The sequence below is a fragment of the Platalea leucorodia genome (assembly GCF_965183815.1).
Source record: "Platalea leucorodia genome assembly, chromosome: 4".
NCBI classification, from domain to species: Eukaryota; Metazoa; Chordata; class Aves; order Pelecaniformes; family Threskiornithidae; genus Platalea; species Platalea leucorodia.
The window spans coordinates 112,887,712-112,907,566 of NC_138826.1; the positions used below are offsets into that span (position 1 = coordinate 112,887,712).

The 19,855-nt window shown below is 42.4% G+C and overlaps 2 protein-coding genes across 3 annotated transcripts; one reads left to right on the forward strand and one right to left on the reverse strand.

Annotated features, from left to right (window-relative positions):
- Positions 1-5,207: 5,207 nt before the first annotated feature.
- EFCAB10 (EF-hand calcium binding domain 10) lies at positions 5,208-6,468 on the forward strand (the record flags this gene model as incomplete). The annotated part of the gene is made up of 4 exons (XM_082308426.1): positions 5,208-5,307; positions 5,385-5,549; positions 5,815-5,899; positions 6,432-6,468. The coding sequence occupies 4 exons, from the start codon at positions 5,208-5,210 to the stop codon at positions 6,466-6,468; spliced, it is 387 nt and encodes a 128-aa protein (XP_082164552.1).
- A 615-nt stretch (positions 6,469-7,083) lies between these two features.
- RINT1 (RAD50 interactor 1) lies at positions 7,084-19,418 on the reverse strand. 2 transcript variants are annotated; one of them, XM_082308676.1, is made up of 14 exons: positions 19,114-19,415; positions 17,841-18,036; positions 17,433-17,674; positions 17,091-17,264; positions 16,864-17,013; positions 15,573-15,729; positions 13,607-13,717; positions 13,185-13,410; positions 12,421-12,558; positions 11,491-11,690; positions 10,033-10,247; positions 9,199-9,379; positions 8,995-9,113; positions 7,094-7,763 (listed from the first exon to the last, which is right to left on the reverse strand). In XM_082308676.1, exons 2-14 carry the CDS (start codon positions 18,015-18,017, stop codon positions 7,547-7,549), a joined length of 2,307 nt encoding a protein of 768 aa, XP_082164802.1. In that variant the 5' UTR covers positions 18,018-18,036; positions 19,114-19,415; the 3' UTR covers positions 7,094-7,546. The 2 variants fall into 2 exon arrangements, with proteins under 2 accessions (XP_082164803.1, XP_082164802.1); XM_082308677.1 differs by lacking the exon at positions 13,607-13,717 and having other exon boundaries at positions 7,084-7,763; positions 19,114-19,418.
- Between the last annotated feature and the right edge of the window lie 437 nt (positions 19,419-19,855).

Genomic DNA, 19,855 nt, shown 5'->3' on the forward strand with positions numbered 1-19,855 from the left:
AGATATTAAACTAGCCTTTATCTGTGACCTATTTTTACTTCTCTTTGATTTGGAAACAGTAACTGGAAGTATTTTTTGAATTCCTGATATTTAATTTTTCTCAGTATATGATTTTTAATGGCAGGTTTAGTCTTTATTTTGCAGTTGACTGAAAAAAAACCCAAAACACATTCACAGCTTAGCCTTAAAACTGCAGGCTCTTCTGGTAGAGGGGACTGGGATGGCAACATGGTGAGGCACAAGTGATTCAGGCTACTTCTGTACTACATCAAGGACAATTTCTTGACAGACATGCTCAATGAGCTGAGTCTGGCCATGCTAGACATGCTCCTCACACATAAGGAAGGGCTGGCTGGGAACATTGACATTGGTGGCAGCCTTGGCAGCAGTGACTACAGGATAGCAAAACTTAAGATTCTGAGGGAAGTGAGGAAGATAAATAGTCGAACTGCAACCCTGGCATTCAGGAGAGCAGACTTTGTCTCGTGCAGACATTTTGTTGGCTGAACCCCATCGAATACTGCCCTGAAGGGCCCAGGGAGCTAGCTGAAGCACAACAGTCCATTCTGACACGCAGGCAATTGAGCAGACATGGGAGAAGGCCAGGGTGGCTGAATGGGGAACTCCTGACCAAAATCAAAGCCAAAAGGCGAGTATACAGACGGTGGAAGGAGGGGTGGGCTACCCTGGAGGAATACAGAAACGCTGCATGATGAAGCAGAACTAGGAAAGCCAAAGCTTAGCTAGAGATGGAATTAGCGAGGGACGTGAAGGTACCTTTCTGTATATTAACGTGGAAGGAAGGCTAAGGAAAATGTGGGCCCCAATACCTGGGGTGGGTAACCTAGTGACAAAGGACATGGAAACGACTGAGGTGCACTCGGTGCTGCCTTTGCTTCAGGTTTTAACTGGAGAGGTCTGCACTCAGATCTTTGGACAGAGTCTGGGGAGTGAGGTACTACCCACATAAGAGGAAGCCTGAGTTAAGGACTACTTACCCTGGATCTATACCAGTCAATGGGGAAAGCTGGGCAGGATTCAAGAATGCAGGCTGCTATCATCCTTGAAAGATCATGATGAACGGGGTACAGGGTTTCTAAGGACTGGAAAAAGGCAAATGCAATGCCCATTTTCAAGAAAAACCCAGGGAACTACAGGCTGCTCAGCCCAACCTTGATCCCGGGCAGATTATGGAGCAAACACTCCTGGAAGCCATGTCCAGACAACATGGATTTACCAAGGGGAAACCGTGCCTGACCAACCTGCTTGCCTTCTGTGATGAAATGACTGCCTTCAGGTACTCACCAGAAAGTGTTGTTTACTTTGACCTTAGCAAGGCTTTTGGCACCGTCTGCTTTTGTATTCTTACAATAGGTTGGAGAGATACGGATTCAAGGAGCGGACTGTGAGGTGGGTGGAAAATTGTCTCGACAGCAGGGCTCCGAGGGTTGAGGTCAGCCGTTTGAAGTCTGGTTGGTTGGTTGTTACTAGTAACATGCCTCAGGGGTTAATACTGAGCCAAATAAGGCTGAAGGGTTTCATCGCCATCCTAGGTGTTGGGATGGGTTGCAAATGCATGGATAACACCAAATCGGGGGGTAGGGAGGCGATTGATACAGTAGGGGCAGGGCTGTCCTTCAGAGGGACCTCAACAGGCTAGAGAATTGGGCTGACAGGAACCTCATTAGGTTCAACAAAGACAAATGCAGAGTCCTGCGCTTGGGAGGGAGGCATAACCCCGTGGCATTGAACAAGCTGGGCGCTGATGGCAAGAAGGCCACTTTGCAGGAAAAGGGGCTGGTGGACAAGCTGAACGCGAGTCGGCAGCGGGCCCCTGGGTGCTGAAAGCTAACCACAGCCGGAGCTGCAGCAGGAAGAATGTAGGCAGCAGTCGGAGGGAACTGTTTGTCACCCTCTGTTTTGGCACTTGTGAGACTGCATCTGCAGAACCATGTCCAGTTTGGGCCTCCACTGTACAAGACACAGCACGCATACTGAAATGAGTCCAGTGGTGCGCTACCAAGATGATTGATTAGTAACTGAAGGATATGATGTATAAGGATATGCTAAAAAAAATGGTTGTTTTTTTTCAGTTTTAGGACAAGAAGATTAAGGGGGGGAGAGGGATCCGAGTGCTGCCTTCAGCTACAAGATGCATGATTGCAGAAAAGACGCGAGACTCTTCCCGGTGGTGCAAAACAAAATGGCAAGAAGAAATAGAGAGAAGGTAGAGCAAGGGGAATTCTGGTTAGACACAAGGCAAAAATTCTTTGCAATGTAGTTGAGCGCTGGAACAGGGACCAAGCGGTGTTGTGGCATCTCCATCTTGGAGACAGTAAAAACTTGACTGGAGAAGGCTGTGAACAACCTGATCTCAACTTGGAAATTAGCCCAGCTGGCGGGGGGAACGTGACCACATGATCCCCAGAGGTCCATTCCAACCTAAATTATTCTGCCATTCTATAGAGTAAAAAAAAAAAAAAACCAAAACAAAAATGAAAGAAAGGATTCTGGATGTTGAGCTAATTAATACCCAGATGCTTAATACTTCTGCTGTTAAGCACTTTTCCTTATAAATGTATAGTGTAAAATCCCCTGACAAGGAACTCGCCTGTTTCTTGGAGCTCCTTGAGGATGCACAATGGGAGGGAGCAGTGGAGCTCTGCCAAAGCAGCTACAGAAAGGGCAGGACCCAGTCACCACAGCTCCACCCTGTGCTCCCCAAGACAGGCTGCTTTCTGATGTCCATGTTGAGGAGGAGCAGAGGCCGGTAAAGCATTAAAGGAGCTGCTACGCAGCACGTTCACAGTAAGTGTATGGCAGACCTAGGCATCTTTCCCAGCCCTTATTGCTCCTGTCTCTTCCCACAGCCCCAGACTTCAGCCTTCTGACATGCTCATTTGGAAGAACATGTCCATCTGCCTGTTTTCCTCAGCGAGACAAATGCTTGTTCTGCAGCCAGCTTCACATCTGACCTGCAGTCCCTGTTCCTCTCTGTTACAACCCTTGCGACTCCTGGTAGTCTATTTAGTCCTATGCAATTAGATAAAAGGCTTAAGTTATTAACAATGATGTTCTGCAAAAGGCTCAGCTTCCATCACAACAGGTCTTTCAACCAAATTCGATTTTAAGTAATCAGGACACTTTAAACACATGAAAAATAGATTTGATCCTTGAGTTCTTGATTAAAACTCAATTAGCAGTATCTCCGTAACAGAACCAGAAAACTTTCAGATGTTTGTCAAATCCTGTTTTCCTTAGTCCCCAGAAGTTCCATTTCTCTTACAACAGTCCATGTGAGCTTCCCACAAATTGTCCTAAACTATCACACGTTTAGGACTCAGATACCTCTGAATCTCAGATATATATCTGAGGACTCAGCTGATATATCATTGTATGAACTGAGGGTAATAAATTCCCTACATGATGCATTATCAGAACATTTTTTTTCAAGGAAATAAATTGTGCTTTCTTAAGAGTGAAATGAAATTAAAAAAAAAAAATATTCCTAGTTGTAAATCCAATTGGGGTTTGCTCTGCTTAGTAATTTTTGAGCCATTCCTCAGAGAAACACACTTCAACCTGTAATTCCTGTGTTTATTCTTAAAATTTCAGCCCTCAGCATATGTGTTTCATACCGGTTATCTTTCTTTGTTGACCACTAAAGGAGAAACTTCCTTTGCCAAATGCTTTTTTCCCTCCCCCAAACACTAACTTACCTTCCTTTCTCTCCCGTCTTTCATTTGCTCCTTCCTTTCCAGTCAATCTTCCTATCCTTGGGTTCTCATTTTCGTGAAAATATTTTCCATGTCTTTATTTCTCTTCTGCTGGCCAGCTCAGTCTCTTGTTTGTACTTCTCCGCACTTCAATCTACACTTTCTCCCATCGCTCTTCTTTAGGAAAAAACTGCCAGTGCTTTGCAAACTCTATTGAAAGACATATAGAAAAGTCAAATGCAGGAATGGGTTCAGTAACTATGGATTGTATTCCTTGGGAAAAGGAGGTTTCCGTCACCGCCAGGTAGCTGTCAGGGGAGGTAACTGTTACGAACCCACAATTCCTCTAGCCCTAACTGAGACTTGAAGCAGGTAGCATGAGCAGTGTAAAACACTAAAGAATACAGACAGAGCATGGCTGTACAATCATCTCTGCAATTTTGGATGCTGCCTTTCTCCCACTCTTTCTCTAAGAAAAAAAAAAAAAAAAGGTGAATTCTATTAATGTCTTGTGATATTTTTGTTTTGGCAAATAGTTAAATACAGATAGTGCTAGACTTTTCACAGGAATACCATTTTTTCTTTACTATATGCTCATTTATCATTGTCTATTTTTATTTGATGGCAGATGGTTATGTCTTTGTAGATTTGTTTGAATTTTCTTTTTTTTTTAGTGGGACACTTGATGATCTTTCTCCTACTCACTTTGGGTAGTACAATAAAAGGGTTCCTCGATGTCTCTTCTCTGTTTGTTTGCACAGGCTATGCTGCAAACCTCAGTAACGATTTAAAAATGTAACCGTTAGCAACTAAGAGTAAGAATCATTGATTTTTGCTTATCCTGCCAGTGTTGAGCACCCATGACCCGTTCTGCTAGGCGGCACCTGAACATCTCGCTATCCTCTCGCATTTATTCGGATTAACCGAGGCCGCCTTTAGCAAGCGAGCCCGGGCAGTGGACGGCGTGTGGCAAAAAGCAAAGGCTGTAGACTGCATTACCGCATATGGAAGGAAATGCGGCTGAAATTGAGGAGACTTGCATAAATGTTAAAAACAATAGCGTGTAATTTGCTTTCCTCATGAATTAGCGCAACTGCGGTACAAACTAGTAACTTGGCTGGAAGCGATGACTTTCTGTTCTAGCGCTAACGTGATGACATCTCGGCCAGTTAATTTTTGCTTCCCGCTTTCTGCCCATGAAGGCGGGGGCTGCGCAGTCGGTGAGGTCTCGGCCTGCCGCCCTGAGCTGACCGGCGGAGCCGCCGCCAGCTCTGCCGAGCAGCTCCTCTCCCTCCCGCCCGGCCCCCGCCTCCCTCCCCTTCTTGCCTCGTCCTCCCCGAGGACGCTTCTCCGCCCCCCGGTACGAACGGCTCCTGCTCCCGCCCCCGCCGCGGCTGCCGGCGGCCGCCCCGCCCGGCATCACCTCACGCAGCCTCTCGGCGGGGCGGGAACGGTTAACGGCCGGTGCGCGCGGTCTCCCAGCAACGCGGGATGGCGGCGGGCGAGCGGGAAGGCCGCGACTACCTGCGGCGCCACCGGATCCCCGAGCTGCTCCACCGCCTCGCCGCGCTCCTGCTCTACCACCGCCCCGGTGCGGGAAGCGGGGCGCGGGGGAGAGGGGCTTGTGTGGCCGTCGGTCGCCGGCTGATGGTCCTGCCTTCCTTGCAGAGAGACCGCGCGAGTTCCTGATCGAGGCGCTGGAAAGGGTGAAGGCTGGAAAGCGAGCCGAGGGGGAGTACCCGCACCTCATGGACGAGGCCAACCTGGCCGCCATGTTCCAGTTGCTGGATGTGGTGGGCCAAGGGCACATAACGCCAGCGCAGTACAGGGAAGGTGCGTCTCACCCCCTCCCCGACAGCGGGTCCTACGGAGGTGCTTGTGTTTGCACAGAACCATTAAAAGCGGTTCCAAGCTACGCATATGTATACTTCAACAGTATCCCCACATCTGCCCATACACAACCTGTGACTCGGAAAGCTGAAAAAGTTACCTATTTTTAAGTGACATGTGTTTACCTTTTATAATATCTAGGCCGCTTTAAGATGTTAAATTAGTCTTTCCAAGACTTGCATAGGAAATTCTCTTTTCTTAACTTCAGCTCTTAAAACTCTGGGACTGAGCACTGAGGATCTGCAGTTTGGAGATGATGAGAGTATCACACTGGAGGTATTCAAGGAAGAAGTGTAAGTTGAAATGAAAGGTTTTTTTTTTGCGGGGGGGGATATGCACAGGAGATATTTTACTAAGATTTATTTTTTATTTACAAAACTATATTATTAAAAAACTTGCTGGTTTAAGCTTAACCGCTTTACTTTGCATTGCAAGATTTAAAAAGGTGAGTTACTGCCCGACCTGGCTTGGCTTGCTCTAACCTGAACCAAGCTCAGCATTGGCCTCCACCGTCTCAGTTGAGGACCCTCCCACAGCAGGCCTCTCAGGTTGCCCAGCCCTCCGATCCCATCCGACAGGCAGCCCTCAGGTAGCCCAGGGCTTCGAATACTGATCTAAAAATGTGAAATAGCAAAGCAGCGTTGTCGTCTTTGCCGGAGGCAGTAACACAGCTGGAGCTGAAACAAGCTCGGGGGTGGAATAATTTCTCATGGTCAAGGTACGGTTCTAGTGGCAATTTTTTGGTAACTGTTGCAGTCACTGAAAGGTAACTGGAACTAATTATCCTCATTGTTATCTGACTAGAATTCTTCTTTTCTGTCTTAGGAAGAAAAAGATGCTGGAGAGCTGGGCTGTGTATTAGTCTGAGCAGTGGTCTGCTATATATACTAAAAAATAGGCACCTTGCTCACTTCTTCTGGTGTGTCAGCTGTGGATAGCTGATGTGAAGGAGTACTCTCTTTTTCTCTCTTTTCCCTCCCCCTGCCTCCCTTTGAGCAATCAGCTGAGAAGGACAAATGACAGCAACTTGTGCATGTTTACCAGGCACTGGAGGGGGAGCTTTTGAGAATTGCTCTTCTTAGTACAATTAGATGGTTAAAAAAAAAGTAGAGATCTCTCTTACACAACTAAAATAGTGTTCTGGAGTTTCCTCCTTCGTTTTGTAGCTTGTCATTTGTTGGCTCATTACCATTGAATAAAATTAACTTTAACAGTCGAGCTGTGTCTTAAGTTGGTTTTTGGGCCTGTGCTATGGTGTTTTGTTTTTTTTTTTTCAAAGGAAGGGCAACTTCAGCAAGTTACGACAAATGTCCAGTTAAAGAAAGGTAGCACTTCCAAGTAAAATGCTATTTTCAAACTTACAACGCAGTATTTATGCCATTTTGAAGGAGCAACTTAAAAAAAAAAAAAAAATAGGAGAGACTCTGGTACAGCAGAGAAAAAAACTGAATTAGTATGAATAAAGAAAACAAAGTGAAGCATTCCTCCATTCCTTCTGTGTTCTGTATATACACATTTTAATACAGAACAGCCATTACCTGGGATTTACAGATGTAAAACATCTGTGGTTAAGTGAAGCAAGAGTTGTCCATATTGTACACAGGCGTATTTACACTGTAAATACTCGGTATTCCTTAGAATGATGTTACAGCGCACAACATTGACAAGGCAGACATTCATCAGAGGTGAAGACAGGTTTAGCTTCTAAATGCAATGGCAAGAGGGCTATGGGAAATAAGATCCGTGCAGTTCGAAACCAAGGCGGTACATTTGGAAATTTTGTTTAAAACTGTATACAATAAGGCATAAGATTAGATTAAACCAGTCATTCAGCATACAGCATTGAAAAAAATAACCCAGGTATATTACAACATACTTGCTTTGCTTCTGTTTGAAACCAGTAATCTAGACCAAGTCATTAACCAGTTCCAAAGAAGTCTTTATTTTCCTGTATTTGGCCAACTAGCTCTCAAATTGAGAAGAATCTCAACATCCTTTTGAGCTAATTTATAAACTCCAAGTTCATTTAGTGCTGCTGTTGGAGATGGCTGGTTTGGCTTTAATGTTGTTTCATGTTCTGAAGCTGACTGCAGTACATCCTTCAGAAGCAAGGCAGAGCCGATATTCAGGTTCAGGATAATGCAGGCTTCCTTTATGCTAGAGGAAAAGGTTATATGGATTAATGAGAAGCACCCATGAGATACGCTTAATTTTGTGCACACAGCGATTAACAAAAACACCTCCATGGACTTCCGAAAAGGATCAGAAGTATTGAACTGACGAGCACTGCTTAGCTCACGGCAAACAGTATACTTGTTCTTACTCCCTTAGCCTTTTCTGTTATGCGTGTGTATTTCATAAGCATCGATATTTTGCCTCCCAGTGCTCGGCCTGGCTTTTGCTTCTTAAATTTTTCCACCAGCATTAAAAACAAAGAATAGAATTTCCCACTTAATCTGCCTAGCTTTCCCTAACTACATTTTCCCCCAAGAGAATTAGAAACTTCTTATTCAGCGTATTTTAAAAGCACAGTTTAACAAACAGTTGCTAGAATCTGAACATGTTCCCTAATCAATATCATTAGGGAGCAAACAGATACACTGTCTTTGTCACATTGTTTCTAGTCTAAATGACAGATAGCCATGTACCTATTACGCATTATTTTTTATGGTTCCTTCGTGCATCTGTGCCCTCTTACGCGGGGAATAATACGTATGCATTGATTACCTTTATGAAGGGGATGTGCTCAAAAAAACCCTTAAACCTGAAGATGCTACGTGAATATTCCCATTAAAAAATGCCAGAATATATAATCTTTGTCTTCAAGTGTTCAAGACTGAATGCCATGCTCCAGATTGATTTAAAAATGTTAAGATTTCTGCCCCGACTAGCCTAGGAGTTTAGCACTGGACTCTTTTTTTAAATAGCCCACAGTCTTCTAAAGACTAACCACAAAGAAGGTAGCTGCTTCTCATCAATGAGAGCAACTAGGCTGCTATGCAAGGCAATTCGGAGCAGGAACATAGTTTAAAGTAGTCTTTCTTCTAGCAATAAAGAAAGTTTACTGTGTTGTAACTATATCTTTGAGTAGTTTCTTTGGCCCCAGTTTTGGAAGTCTGTGCTGCTTATATTCCTTCCATACGTTAATTCGTCTAGACATCCTGACTGCACAAAACACTCCAGAACGCCTGCCACAGTCTGTTGCTGTCCGAGTACGTGCTGCAGAATCAAAACTTTCCTAGTTGTACACACTGGAAGCATAAACAATCCACAAATTTTAAGTGTGGATCAAAACTAACTGTGAAAAAACACCGGTGATACGTAAAACATGTATTCATCTGGACATTCACTTTTGAAATACCAATAGGTCAGAAGTTTGCCTACTTACTGCTTGAAGTAGTTTTCTGGCCTCTTGCAGTAGTGTGAAAATAAAGGGAACAGATTTCTACTCATGTCAAACTGAAGTTGTGCTGCTCCTCCTTCATTGAAATGGTTTGCCATAATTATCTACAAACACAAAGAGGTGCATCCACTGTTTAGGCCAGTCGCCGACACCTACGCTGTACGTACAGGTCATTTTGCGGATACCTACTTCCTGATATATGTACGTATCCACTTTCTCCGCAAGCATTTGCCAGAAAATTTTGAACAGCGAGTGACAGAGCTGCTGTTCTAGTTGTAGCAAGCGGTCTCGTAGGGTCAACAACATTGGGCAAGCTGTGCTCGATAAAGACATTACTGCTTGCTCTGCTTGAGATGGTAATGATAACCACCTGAAAGAAATTATCACACCTAAGTCATTATAATGAAATTATGCATATTACAAGAACTAAAATTATCCTTTAGAGAAAAATACCTTACTCGTTTACAATGGTTCAGAGAGAGTTCTCCCTTCCCATTTCAAATCTAAAAGTAATCACAGTCTAACGCTATGTTTAAATTTCATTTAATATTAAACTCATGCTTTAGTTACACATCTCTGAACATGCCATTCGAAGAAACTCCATCTAATATAGAAAATCATTGAGTTGTTGTATTCCTTTTATGAAGTACTTCAGAAATTCTACTCCGGACCAAACGTTCAAGAAGCCCTATGAGTCTGCGAAGACAGAACAGTCATTACAGGCCATTTCGTGTTAACTCTTTAATACTACTATGAAGAAAATAATTCTTGTCCAAACTACGGTGATCCAGACTTCTTCCTAGGGTTTTTAAGATAACGCGCCCACTAATTGCAGAACTACTTTAGAAAGCATAGCATTAAAATAGTCTTGAAGTAAGTGTTAAAAGAATTTTCCAAAACCTGCACCATTCCTATTCAGGAAAATAATTTTGCCTATTAGCTATTCCTGCCTTTATTTACCTCAATATTTTTAACAGGAAATAATATTGTAATATGGGAGGAGAGTAAAACAGACAGAATCACCTCTCTTTTTTGTACAGCTTTGCAGCATCTTTGACCTCTCTGAAGACATGATCTACCTGACGAGTCAGCATGTCATGTTTCAGGCGTTCCAGGAGGTTGATCATTTCATCAAAGACGGAACTCTCCATCGAAGCCAGCTGCCCTAGCTGTAGTTTACTGACGGCGTTACTTTCTGCACGAACCTCCAGTTCGGCCTGCTGTAGCTGCAGGAAGAACTAGAGAAACAAAACCAGACAGGAATAGAACAAAAAATAACCTTAGCATTTGAACTTTTCATTGATACTTTAATAGGCATGGTTCTAGAAAACACACTCCTGACACACTTATAAACTTGACATTTTAAGATTTTAAAATCAATTTCTTATCTTTCCCCAGGGTCCTGATTTAGTGAAAAACAAAACATGGTGGTTTTATCCTAGTGATGGAACTGATACGGGTTTCAGACACGACAGCAGATAGGTAACGGGAATAGATCTAGAGAAATACTAAAAAGATATTTTAAGACTGACAGCAGAATGCTTAAAAACAACCCTGATTTTCACCCTTTTAATGTTTGCAGAAGTAAACTAGAATCTTTAATTGTAATTTCTTTTAGAAATAATCGTTCATTAAATCATCAGTTTGCTGGGCTGACAAAGAAAAATGGATCAAGTTTAATGGAACATAGTGGTAACAACTTGTCGGTTTTGCTTTCAAGCCGCTGAAGACGCTTAGGTAGATGCAGCTATACGACATGAAGGCTGCCGCCCTATCAAGTCAAGATTACCCTCTGCTAGAGCCACAGTTTCCTGCGAAGACAAAAAGAATTTGGAGGCTGCCCATCTCGCACGCGACACCTATTCCTACACACTTTACATGTAACAGTTTCTTTGACCTTTTGTACCAATAACCATAAAAAAGCTGAAATGCTACAGACCAGCCATGCTGCCACCAGGCTATTATACAGCAAAACAATAAATTCCCAATTCCCAGTTATCAGCAAGCAGCTTTTCTGAGCAACACCATGTTGCAATGCAGATACCCAGGCTGAATCCATTTACGCTAACCTGCCACAGGAGTGGTTCAAGCATCGTGCACAGGCTACCGCACACACTTCGACATCAATGCTGTTAATACTGGCTCAGAGATCTCCAGAATCAGCTCACTAATTCTTTACAATGCAAAGCATGTAAAGGAGACTGCTTTTTTGTCTTCAGATTATTCAATTCCCCAGGCTCTCTTTGCATTTCCCTAGAAAGTTTATAATTAATACAGCTTAGATCTCGAACAATAACCTGTCCTTATTTATATATCTTTTATTAAATCTGAATTTACATCTCATTCTATTTTTTCAGTAATTAATTCTTCTGAATACACTTAGATAAACAGTGCTGAAAATAAAATGTTTATTACGAAACAAACATCCAAAGTCCATTTTTTATATATATATATTTTTTTTTAAGTAAAATAATTACTTACTACATTGTCAGCCCAGTCTGCCAACACTGTTGCGATATAGTTAACAGCATTAAGGATTGCACAGTATCGGAAGCCTAAGGAAGCTCTAGTCTCTTCCTTCATTACTTGAGTTAATCGTATCCTGAAATCATCAACTAACTCTTTCTGTAGGGCCAGGAACTGTAGTTTTCTGGAAGCCGTTGGAAGATTCTTATACCTGTCTGGAAAGGCATGAATAAAATGTTCTTAGGTTTTCCAACACTGAATAAAAGCTTTTCAAAAAGAAACATTGCAGTCACCTTACTACACAACCTTACACCTGCGAGAACATCATGTAGTATTTAAAACAGCTGACATTTTAACAATTTCAGGGAAACTACTCAATGTAAAACTAAACATGTAAAGAAATTCTTCCCCCTCCTGATTCCACTGTCATTTTGTATTCTAATACTTTAAGCAATATGTGATTATACCACACCATCCAGTGTGGCCCCTAAAGCGTACTCACACACAGTAAGCTAAAGCCACTGAATATGCAATTAAGCGTCTCCTGAAAACTTCCTTGCTCTTATGTTCTGTTCCAAGAAAGCAGACGTTATTAATAGCCTCTAAATTGTCAGAGTCAAAAGGAATAGTAGGATTTTTTTATTACTGCGTTGTAACAAATTATATTCTCTCAAGTATGAAAGAGTTTTAGTATGCTAAATACCAAATGTATGTTTTTAATTATTATTTTGTAAACATGCCACTAGCTCAAGCTTATTCATGCTTGAGTTAGTGTCCAAAATACAAAATGAACAGGAAAGCTTTTATTAAATTGCAAACATCACAACTTTGCAACATTATTTGGCGACTACTGCTGACAATGGATATTTAGTAAAGAAATCTGTTAGCTGAAGTTTTTTTACTATTCACTACCAACAAGAGCAATGCCCACAGATTAATAATTACCTGTTATAACTAACAACAGAGTCATAAAAGTTTCAGCGCAGTCTGGGACTTTCATTTCATCTACATCAGTGATATCTTTGTATTGCGATATCCACGCGGCCTCTGATGAAAGCATAGAGTCCATTTTCTGAAGAGCAACTGAGATGCACAAAACTTGTAAATTCTTTAAGTTTTTAATTAAAAAAAAAAAAATTCCCACAACCGCCCCTCTAAAATATATAAATGTAAAAGCCTTATCTCTAGTAAGTTAAGTTTTACATTTTCAGGTTATAAAACCCACTGATGACTGGCTTTATACAAAACCAGCTTCAATATATTATAAATTATATAAATTATAAAACAGCATTTGCAATGCTGTTAACGATTACATCAGAGTTGACTGGGGGTTTTGTTTTGTTTTTTTAATAGCTGGCTTGCTCCTTTCCAATATATTTCCTCTTTGTTTCCTAAGAGCTAATACCCTTCCCCTATTTCAATTTAAAGTTCATCCTTGTCTGGACACATATAAATACAATAATTGTCTAAAAATAGCCCTACTGGATTCCAGACAGCTTAGGGGCAAGAGTCCTACAAACTACAGAAGCGCTATTAGAGTCTAACCATTTTTTAGTCAAAATAATCAGAGTATAAAAATATGTATGCCTTATGTAGTAGCCCTGTTCAAGTGACTTATCCTATTTGAGAAGGCTATTCGTGTAAGTATACACATATTTTCTTTCTGATTGTGCAATATAAAGGCCAACAAAATCCATTGTAAGTCTTACATTTTTTTTCCACTGTTAACCACCTTTGGAAGCAGGATTCTTCTGACAGAATATGCATGCAACTGGGAAAACTGCTGAGATAACCATGAACGCTGTATAACTCTCTCTCAAATAGAAGTACCTCATCCACGAGGTGACAAAAGAGTGTATCATCATACAACAGGCATGGAATATCAGCAGCCAGCTTCTCCAAAATCAGCATTACTAGAGCACGAGAGAATTCAAGCTTTTGAAAGAAAAAAGTGAATAAAATGTCAGAGATAGGAAGTATTAACATGTGCAATCATGTACGTAACAAACTGCTACTAGACTCAGTTAAGTCTCACCACATACTTGGTGAAATCAGGGGAAGTGGGCTTGCACAACTATCTACCAGAAGGTGACTTACATATTCATATATATAAAGCCACGAAAGCGCTCACCCCAGCATTCACTGCAGATCCTGCCTTGTCCAGTATCGGCTGGATTTTGTCATCAAGGAACTTTGCATGATTTCCAATCCACATAAGTACTTGTGTTAAATACCACTCAGGCTTATTTAAAAATAAAAGAAAATATTAAATGCATCCAAACAACATTTATTCAAGTGCTACTAATACTTTAAGACAAACTTCTAAAAATACTAGCCTCTTCCCCTGCCTTGTCTTGATCTCAGATCACACAAGTCTTTCACCGTGTTTTACTTAGCTTTGATTTTCATAAAAGCAGTATCAGAGAAGTATTTCTGGATTCGAATTGCCTGAAACACACCAATTATTCTGTTTCTTCTCAAGGAAAAGCTCCATTTTTATCTCCCCCTTCTCTACTGCTTTCTCGCTCATGAGGTCCTCTTTTCTGCTTCACATGCTTCCTCCTGCTCTTCTGTGTGGTCTTTATTTCTTGGTACAGCAAAAAGGATGAGCTCCTGGGAAAACTCCTCCCAGGAGATCTGTCCTTACTGTCATTGTACCCAACCTCAACCCACACCAGAAGTGGGGAATCCATCACCTTCTCATTTCACATGATAACGCTTTTAAGCTCTTTCAGTTTCCACACCTAAAAATATGGGCTGTAGTTTTTGATGAACGCTTCTTTCAACGTTAGCGCAAGCGGAAGCAATTCCTGTTCTCCTCACTCCCAACAGCCAAAGAACCTTCTGTTGAACTGCACTCACACGCTTCACATTTTGTGTGCCTGATTCTTATTTCTGTATTAATTTTCACTTGTCTACTAAATTTCTTTTTTTTTTTTTTTTTTTGACACCCCCTCCCCAACTTGCCAAGATCATTGTGAACTCTGAGCCTGTCCTCTTGTAATCCCTTCCAGGTTGATGTCTTTCAAATATTCTACATAGCTATTTTCTTTATTCCATTATCCAAGTTATTATAAAAAACACCCCAACCAAACCAAACCAAACACCCAACCCAAATTTGAGCAAGGCCCTGTTGGAATAGCTTTCTGATCTGACACTAGTTTGATTACCTGCAAACTTTTCTTCACAAGTTTTTTAGAAAAACAGTTGTTCACCTATTGTTGTTCACAAATTTTCTCTCTTGAACATAATTTTCCTGTTTGCTTATGAAATAACTTAATTCATGTCTAAAATACCTCTTCCCCACTAATATACACAACACTATTTTAAAAAGCACTTTAGTAACAGCTGTCAAGATTGCAAATATATTTACATTTACCCAAGATTGTTAACACAAGCACACAGACTTGTGCAACTAAACTGTTACAAAACAGCTCTCAAGCTCTGCTGCAGATGCATTATAGCAGCATTAACGCATTGAAACCTGTTCCAATGATAATTCTCAGATAAAAGTCCTCAGTCTTTGAAGATCATTCATATAAAAAGCGAGTCAGTTTCCAACTGGTAAACTGGACATCTCTTGTTGTATGTCAATTAAAAAATGTAACCCAGAAAACTAATTACATAACAGTGCCTTTAGACTAATCACATTTTATATACTAACAGCAGAATCCAACATTTTCAGTTACATGACAGTAGCAAAAGACAATGCCAAAAATCAAAGTCACAGCTTTGTACAGCCCTTGAGTTCAAGCAAAAAGGAACAGTACAAAACCGTTTGCAAGGAGACAGAGGAAATTAATCACAGCTGCTGAAACGATGGGAGTCAGTCTAGGATTGTAACGCTTTCTAAAGGATCTGGGCAAAGGAGAAATATCACCTGGCCCAGAGAAAATGCTTGTGCCTCTGAAAGGTCTCCAAGCGCTATCTTGATGTCTGTCCACACGTAGGTGAACACAAGAACTGCACAGTTTTGAAGAATGTTAATTTCAGAAAGGAAAGTGTTAAAGCTATACAATTTAAATACAGCAATCTACCTGTTGCTTAAAAAAAAACCAATTAAAACAAAAAAAAAGCAAGACTGGTTTCTCCCATACCTTGTTTAAAACATTGGTTTGTTTATTTCCAGTGAAATGATACTTGAATCTTTTCTGAAGAGGATTCAGCATGATCTGTATCGGAAGGATAATGGGTGGCGATGGGGGTAAAGAGTACTTTTCTGGCAATTGTTTAGGTTTGGTTAACAGTTCGTCTCTAAGTTTGACAGTCAAGGACAAATATAAGTGTTGAATTCAATAGAACGGGTTTATAAAAATGAACATTTCTTAATTCTACCGCATTGGCTGAAGGCAGTATTACGCAATCAATACAGTTCCTCAAACAGGAAGGATACTCAAAATATTTCAGTTTATATAATATTTAATACAAGTCAGGCTCCTAAGGATTATTTATTCAATGACAACGCAAATGACTTAAGTCGGTTTGATTTAGGAAACTCATATCATTAAAAAGAACACAAAAAACCACCATTACCAGTACCAAACCCAGGGGCTGTCCAGGAGACGCACTTATTCATATTTGTTAATGGAGGATAAAAGACTCGTGAGATTAATAAATGCAATACATGATTTTCCATTTTCACGTAACTGATTTAAGTGACCCAGTCTGCCAGACCAAAACTGTTACCAACTCAGGGTTGTGTAGAATTGTATCTTCTCACTCCATGATAATTAAAAAAAAGCCAGCCACCACCACTCCAGGAAAAATTGCTTGGTTGAGCTTTAGCTGTGATTTAACTGACAAAGAAAAAGGAACAGGATGAGCAGCAGTGCCTCCTGATTAACCTCAAAGGCAGACTACTACCACTGCACAATGAAAATCCTTCTGTAGTCTCCTCTCTTTGCAGTCTCCTTCCGAGACATGAATCTTTAGCTTTCCCTCTTTTTCTTCTGGGATGGGACATATTGAAGTGATTAAGGGTGATTTCAAATAAGGCTATGAAAGGAAAAGCATTAGCTATGTAAAATAAAATATACATCACCATTTTTTTTATTAACATAGGTAATCTTGCTGAAGCGTATAAGGCCTAATCCTCATGAAACCTGAACTGTCAGCTACCATGAGATCACTAGCTCGGATGACTTGGAGTTACAACGTTGCTACTGCCAAAAAGGACAACTTTGGGACCTGACCAAAAAAACCAAAACAAAACAAAACCACCAACCCCCAAAACGCCCCCCCCAACATTCTAAGGTTAATACAAAGTAACATAAATTCAAATTATCTTCTGTCTTCAGGGAGAACAAATTAAATAATTCTCCTTGAGAATGTGCATCTCTAACATTTATTATTCTTACTAAAATACAGCATAACTATTTAAAAGGATACGAGGTTTGCAATTTCAGAAGCTGACAAAACAACATCTCCAAATTGTTGTATACATCAGGAGCACTGGCTGGTGCCGCAAGGCCAAACGCCTGAGACTGTGGTGGCCCCACAAACGGCCAGCGGAGCTGAGTCAGCACCTCTTCAAAGTCACTGCAAGGCAAAACAAGCACTTTAGCGCCAACTTACAGCACAATGCAAAGACAAGGGAGTGACAGTACATCTCTAACCTTGACAATTTGTCCTTAAGAATTTTGTGCCAGAATTTAACAGTGGATCTCACAAAAGCAAGAAGATGAGAACAAGATGACTCCTGAAGTTTAATATCCAATTCTGCCATGAATGCTAGAGTACTGGCTGCCTCTGGAACATTGTTGGTCATCAGATATTGCTGAATGCTATCACTACAAAATACAAGAAAAGTCAAGGCCAAAAATTCATTAAAGATAACAGAAAAGAATCATTCGTATATTGAAAAATGATGATAAAGCTTTCTCAAATCTAAAACATTTTAATAATGGGACAAACTAGGTTACCAGTCTCAGAGCATATACGTTGTACTCAAACTTTACCTTAACTCTTCTATTTGTGAAATCCATTTAAGGTAGGACAGGTGTCGTTCAATCTCTTCTACTTGACTAATCAGTACATCAAGATCCTCCATCCATGGCTGAGCTTTCAGTAAGTGGCTATTGATTGAATCAGACAGAAGAGTTTCTTCCTCTAGAAGCCGACTCAGAGACTTTTTAGAGTCTTCTGCATTCTTTAAGGCATTCTGAATTCTTTTAGGGACTTCTGATGAAACAGTAAGTACCTACATTCACAGAGAGGTATTAAGTCTGACATAAAAACACTGCACTACTTAGAGCAGTACCATTTGAGATGTTAATACATTGCTTTAATTTAGTTAAATATACTTAATCAGTCATACAGCACATTCAGAAGGAGAAGGGGAAAAAAAAAAAGAGAAAGATGCTTACCTGTTCTTCTAACTGCTTCTTATTTTCAGACAGCTTATCAATAAGGTCGTCTAGCTTCCTCAGAGAATCATAGTCATTTCCAACTTCTCTTTCCACAAATTCAGAAACATAGTATGGGATATCACAATGATCTAGATCTCTAGTGACTTCTTTCTTTCTAATAGCAACGGTTGCCATGTTTTCTTTCTCTGCAATACTGATGATATAATTTCTTATTAGTCACTACTAAGACAGCACAAACAACTATTGATCTATTGAGGACACAAAACTCCAGGAAAAGCTGGGCAGTTCAATTTAAATTGAAATTAAGACATTCAATAAATATACTGCTTTAAGTGAGACAATTCGCTGGCATAAGTCTTACCTGAGATATGATAAAACCTTGCTTACACCTCCAACTGGTGATTTATCATACATCGATTACTGAAGAGAAATACGCCTGTTAATTTCTTCCTGCCCCAAAAGCGTGAATTTTATTACAAATAGTTCACTATATATGTAGTTTCTACATATGTAATATGGAAAACTTAATGAAAAATACTGGGAAAATATTTTTGTAAAATACAAAGGTAGATAACAATGTTACACTTTACCTTTTCATACAGTTTAGGATGTTCCACAGATATCAGCTGATGACTGACATACTACTAGCAAAGTATCCACTCAGGTCTTGCAATGATTTGTAAAGTAAAAGCATCACTGAAATATTTGTAAGAAAACCCACACCGTACAACAGAAGAGGCACTTGTGGATGCACACATTTGGCAGCAGCCAGAGAAAACCAGACTTGAAACCGAGAGGATGATCATGGACAGCGAAACAAAAAAAGGCAACAATGACGAGTGTTTGGCTAGTTCAATTCTCAACTTTTTCACATCACTTTCAAAACAGTATTTAAAAATGAAATTTATACACTTGCACTTTGTCTGCTACTAGCCTTAATAAAGTGAAAAACCCTATTAAACAGGCAACACGAAAGAGCGAGAAAATGGTGCAACCGATGAGCCAAAGTTGGAGAAGCAATAGAGAGCACCGGGAAGAACAACCTGGGAGATCAAGCGCGTTGCTGAGGAAGAAGCGAATGAAGAAAAGAAAAAGTAGAAAGCACCGTGCTGTTTGCAGCAATGGAAACAAACACCACCGCAGAAGAACGCTAACCAAGTGGTGCTCTTTTCTTAGGAGAGGAAAGGACCAGGACACAGGAGAGAGGAACGGGACACGGGGGAGCATCCTCCAACTCCCTCCCCGCTGCAGCACGCAGCTCTGCACCCACCTTCGCCAGAGGGCCGGGCCTTGCCGAGGCGCGTCCGAAGGCTCGGCGGGCCCCGGGAGGCTCCGGGCGGGGCCCCCTGCCGCCCGCGGCCCAGGCCAGGCGACCGAGCGGCCCCTTTCCCGGCGAGCCCTTAACGCGGGGTGAGCCCTTCTTCCCCCGCTCCGGGGGCGGGGGGCGCCCAGCCAGCGGCGGCAGGCAGCGGAGCTCGGGGCGACGGGCAGCGGAGCTCGCACGGGCCCGCCGAGGCAGGGCCAGGGCTCCCGCCCGCCGGGGGGACGGCTGCGGGGCCGGGTCCCCTCCCCGCGGCGGGGGAGGCAGCCGCTGCCCGGCCGCGCTGACAGGACGGCGGCTCCCCCGCCCGCCGCAGCCCCGCCCCTGCCGCGTCAGCAGCCCCGCGGGCGGCGGAGCGCGGGCCGCATGCGCGCGGCCTCCCCCGCCCCGCGCCCGGCCGCCCTCCGCCCGCAGCGCGCATGCGCGGGGCCCGGCGCCGCCGCCGGCCCCGTCCGCCCGCGGCGCCCGGCCCTCGGCCCTCGCAGCGGCCCGGGCCGGCGGCTGTCGGCGGCCGTGCTCCGGGGAGGCTGGGCTGCAGGAGGAGCTGGCTGTGCTCCCGTGTGGAAAGCGCAGCCCCGCTGGTGCGGGAGCCCGCGCCGCTTCGCGCTGCTCGGGAGAGCCCCTCTCCTGAGGCGCTGCGCGGCGGGAGGGGCACGCAGCAGGGGTCACCGCCTTCCCGCTACACCGTTCT